The following is a 3,618-nucleotide window of genomic DNA, read 5'->3' on the forward strand; positions in this document are numbered from 1 at the left end:
CAGCTAAATGATGAGAGAAAAAACTTTTAAAAATTTCAAAGTATATCTTGACTAAGTACATATGTAGTATCACTAATCCATAGGCATGATTTGTTTTCACTATTTCACTAGGAATGACATATTTGAAGACTTAGGGGAAAAATTCATGTTATTTTAAAGACCATAATAAGGTAACCAATGTGTTTGTTTTTAAGTACAAAGCTACACGATGGGCTATCTGTGCTGAGCAGAGGCATCACTAGGTGCTTAAAAGATTCAGGGCTCAGGTCCAAAGCCCCCCCCCCAATAATGATGCCTCTAGTGCTGTGCCCACCACAGGTATTGAAACCCAGTTTTTAGCACTATTAATTGATCTTTTCTTGGAAGGGAGCCATGGGCCTGTAGTGTGTCAACCAACTTACCATGCCAATGAGTGGTTGTAAGCTCTATCAGGTGGTCCACAAAATTAGCTGATTCAGCTGGATCTATTCCCAAGAACAGAGACAGGCTGATGTGGGTTGACATTTTTTTAAAATGCTTATAAACATCTATTGGTTTGCTAGAAAAAAGAACAGAAGTACTGAGCAACTAAAACCTGTAAGTTTAATTTGAAATATGGAAATATTATTCATATATAAAAAAAAAACTCTTTGTATAACTGTACAAACTTTGTGAGCATATCTATGTTGAAAATCAGATATACTTTAACTTTATCCAAAAAGTTATTCTGAAGAAAATATATAAAGATTTCCAGCACTATAGTCAAGTCACAGTCATTCTTAACTTTATTAAATATAATTGCCAGAGACCCATATATGGCCACCCTCTAAAACACTGCCATGGGCATGTATATGGGAAACACTATACAACCTTTAGCTTAGCTTGAAAATAGTGATATTAAATATATACGAGTTTGGACATTGGTACCACCATGAAGAAAGATTATAACCTTTCAAACTTCCCAAAGTTTACCAGCTGGAATTTTCAGATAAATAATGAAAATATGAGTCTTTCTATTTTTCATTATATATTTAAAATTAATGAACACGGAGAGAGACTGCTTATCTATAAATATGGCAGTGAAAGAATTAATTGCTTTTTAAGACAACTGATGCAGGCATATAGCAACCATTGAAAAAACTGAGGTAGCTGTCTCTGTAAAAATTTTCTGTTATGATGCCACTCAGCACCTCACACCAACATCACTCAGATGTGAATGTCTATACTCTCATTTCATGTCACTTGTAGGCCACAACAAGAAGGCCATACTTCTTGAAAGTGTGGTGTAGCCATTTAAGAAAATAAGAATTTGGTTTTTGCCTCGGTAAAACTCTACTCCTACTTATGTCACTGTAAGATAGTTTTTTTTCTTTACACCATTTATTATCATTATGTATGAGAACTACAACCATTTTATTAATACTCTGAAGGCAATTTATTAATATTTTATAATCACCTTATGTGATTATGGCTACTCAAACGTAATACAAAAACCCTACATCTAGGTGACTGTTGATTTATGATAAATCCTTAGAAAGGTAAAGTATAATGCATGTGTATTTTTGGCCATAACCAGTTATTGAAGTGTAAAAATCAACCTTACTCGTCTTTTGAAAATTTAATAACTGGTGTTGCATTTATGCTATAATATTTTCTTTTTTAAACCAATAAATGTATTTTTTTACAGACATGTTTGTAGATGTTCTGCAAAATGATAAATTCTTCAGTTATCATAGAATGTTGTCATTTTCCTTGCTTGCCATATTATTCAGTATTATAATGTCCAAAGTTTGTGGTAAGGATGGTTAATTAATGTTACTGAGTTGTCTGTTAAAACAAATTTCTAGAATTACAAATAATTTATAAGTACTATAGAACCATTTTCTGAAAAGGATAAGTATGCAAAAAAAATGAGCAAATGGAGAACAAGAAACATTTAGTATATAAATACGTAACAGTACCAACTGAGATGGATAACATTCAGGATAAACATAAATACTTAATATTAAAATATCAGTTTTATTGCTTCACCAGGTTCTTTTGGTATTTAACACTGTATGTACCATAAAGTACAATAAATCTTGATGCATTGACAGTGTTCATGCATATAGTACCTTGTTTCAAGTTTATCCATCCAATTGTCCATAATTTTCTCCAAGAAAGTTGTGTATGTGTTTCCATGATCTCTAGTCATGAGAGATTCCAGTACTGCACGTACAGGTTTTGATTCTTCACCTAAAACAAAATAACAAATCAGACTCAAACATAAAAAATAATACAAAATATCACACAATTGTATATAAACCTTTCCTTGGTTTATGTAATATACATTTTTATTCTATACAGTATTCTATAATGAATTACAGGTGCGATCCAAATAAACCCCCTGATCCTAATTCAATATCTTTCTTTAACAGTAGATTATTTTTCATGGTATAAATCTTTTTCTAAGAAATTTAAAAATTAATTTTCTATTTGACCACTTGTAATTTCATCTTCTAAAATACTCAAAGAGAGAGGATGATAACTCAAAGTTTTATCTAATTCCTTAAATTATAACAAATAAACACAAAATAAGAATTAGAACAATACCATTTGTTAACACAGATTGATCTCTTGATGATGCTGTCAGTTTGACATTTTTATATTATGTGCTTATAGTTGTATGAATGTTTCCAGAACAGTAAGTAAATATCAAAAACAGAGAACCCCACAAATAGAAACACTGACTTATTAAGACATTATGCACATGAACAGAAATTAAACTCTTTAACACTTTCTAACTATGCAGTGGTCTTTATGTTTTTAAGGTAATGTAATATACATATACTTCCTTACCAGATAAAAACAGCAAAACATCACCATAAATTTCATAGAAAAATTCTTTATACCCCATTTCAAAATTTCCTTCTTTATCTAAAAATAAAAGGAAACAAAATTAACATTTGACATGTATATATAAATACTCTTGAAAAACTGAGATTTAACTTTTCAATCTTCCATAAAAATTTCACTGGCAAGCACTATAGAGATTAAGAATATCATACTAATTCGATGACGAGGAACCCACTTTGATATAAGTTTAACACAACAGCAAATGTACAATTTTCTTGACAAGGTTTTGTCATTATCAGGTACAAGTAGTTTACACTGACACAGGTATATATATATATATACAGTATGGAACAAAGAACATTACACTGCAGTTTACCTTTTGTCCCTGAAACCAGCTCAAGAATTATCCACACTTGGACAAAACTAGCCATTAAACACAATATTCCTGTCAATGTCAAATTCTCTCAAAAACCTGGCCCTAAATTAAAATTATTACTAAAAAAATTATTTAGAATCACACAATACCAACGTCATTTACAAAATAACATGCAATAACTGCCCAGAATTCTACATCGAAGAAACAGGAAGAAAATTGGAAACCAGATTCCCATAACACAATAAAAAACCGTCCCATGTTTTCCACCATTGCAACTCAAAAAACCATAGTATATCTATTAAAAACATAGCAATTTTAAACAAAGAACCAAACATAAACAAATAAAAAATCGAGAAATCCATCTTAATTGAACAAAACAACCCTACTCTAAACCAACACCCTGGGGTGCCAAGATATCTCTTCTAAGT

General features: G+C 30.9%; 1 protein-coding gene across 1 annotated transcript in view; it reads right to left on the reverse strand.

The window, feature by feature from the left end:
- LOC106460926 (beta-amyrin 11-oxidase-like) overlaps nt 1-3,618 on the reverse strand; it is a 26,376-nt gene that overhangs the window by 13,068 nt on the left and 9,690 nt on the right. Inside the window, exons 3-5 of the mRNA XM_022387733.1 lie at nt 2,818-2,895; nt 2,094-2,214; nt 402-538 (exon numbers count right to left, since the gene is read on the reverse strand). Coding sequence (XP_022243441.1) covers nt 402-538; nt 2,094-2,214; nt 2,818-2,895 — 336 coding nt within the window. The remainder of the gene's footprint in view (nt 1-401; nt 539-2,093; nt 2,215-2,817; nt 2,896-3,618) is intronic.

This window comes from Limulus polyphemus, unplaced genomic scaffold (genome assembly GCF_000517525.1).
Source record: "Limulus polyphemus unplaced genomic scaffold, Limulus_polyphemus-2.1.2 Scaffold865, whole genome shotgun sequence".
NCBI classification, from domain to species: Eukaryota; Metazoa; Arthropoda; class Merostomata; order Xiphosura; family Limulidae; genus Limulus; species Limulus polyphemus.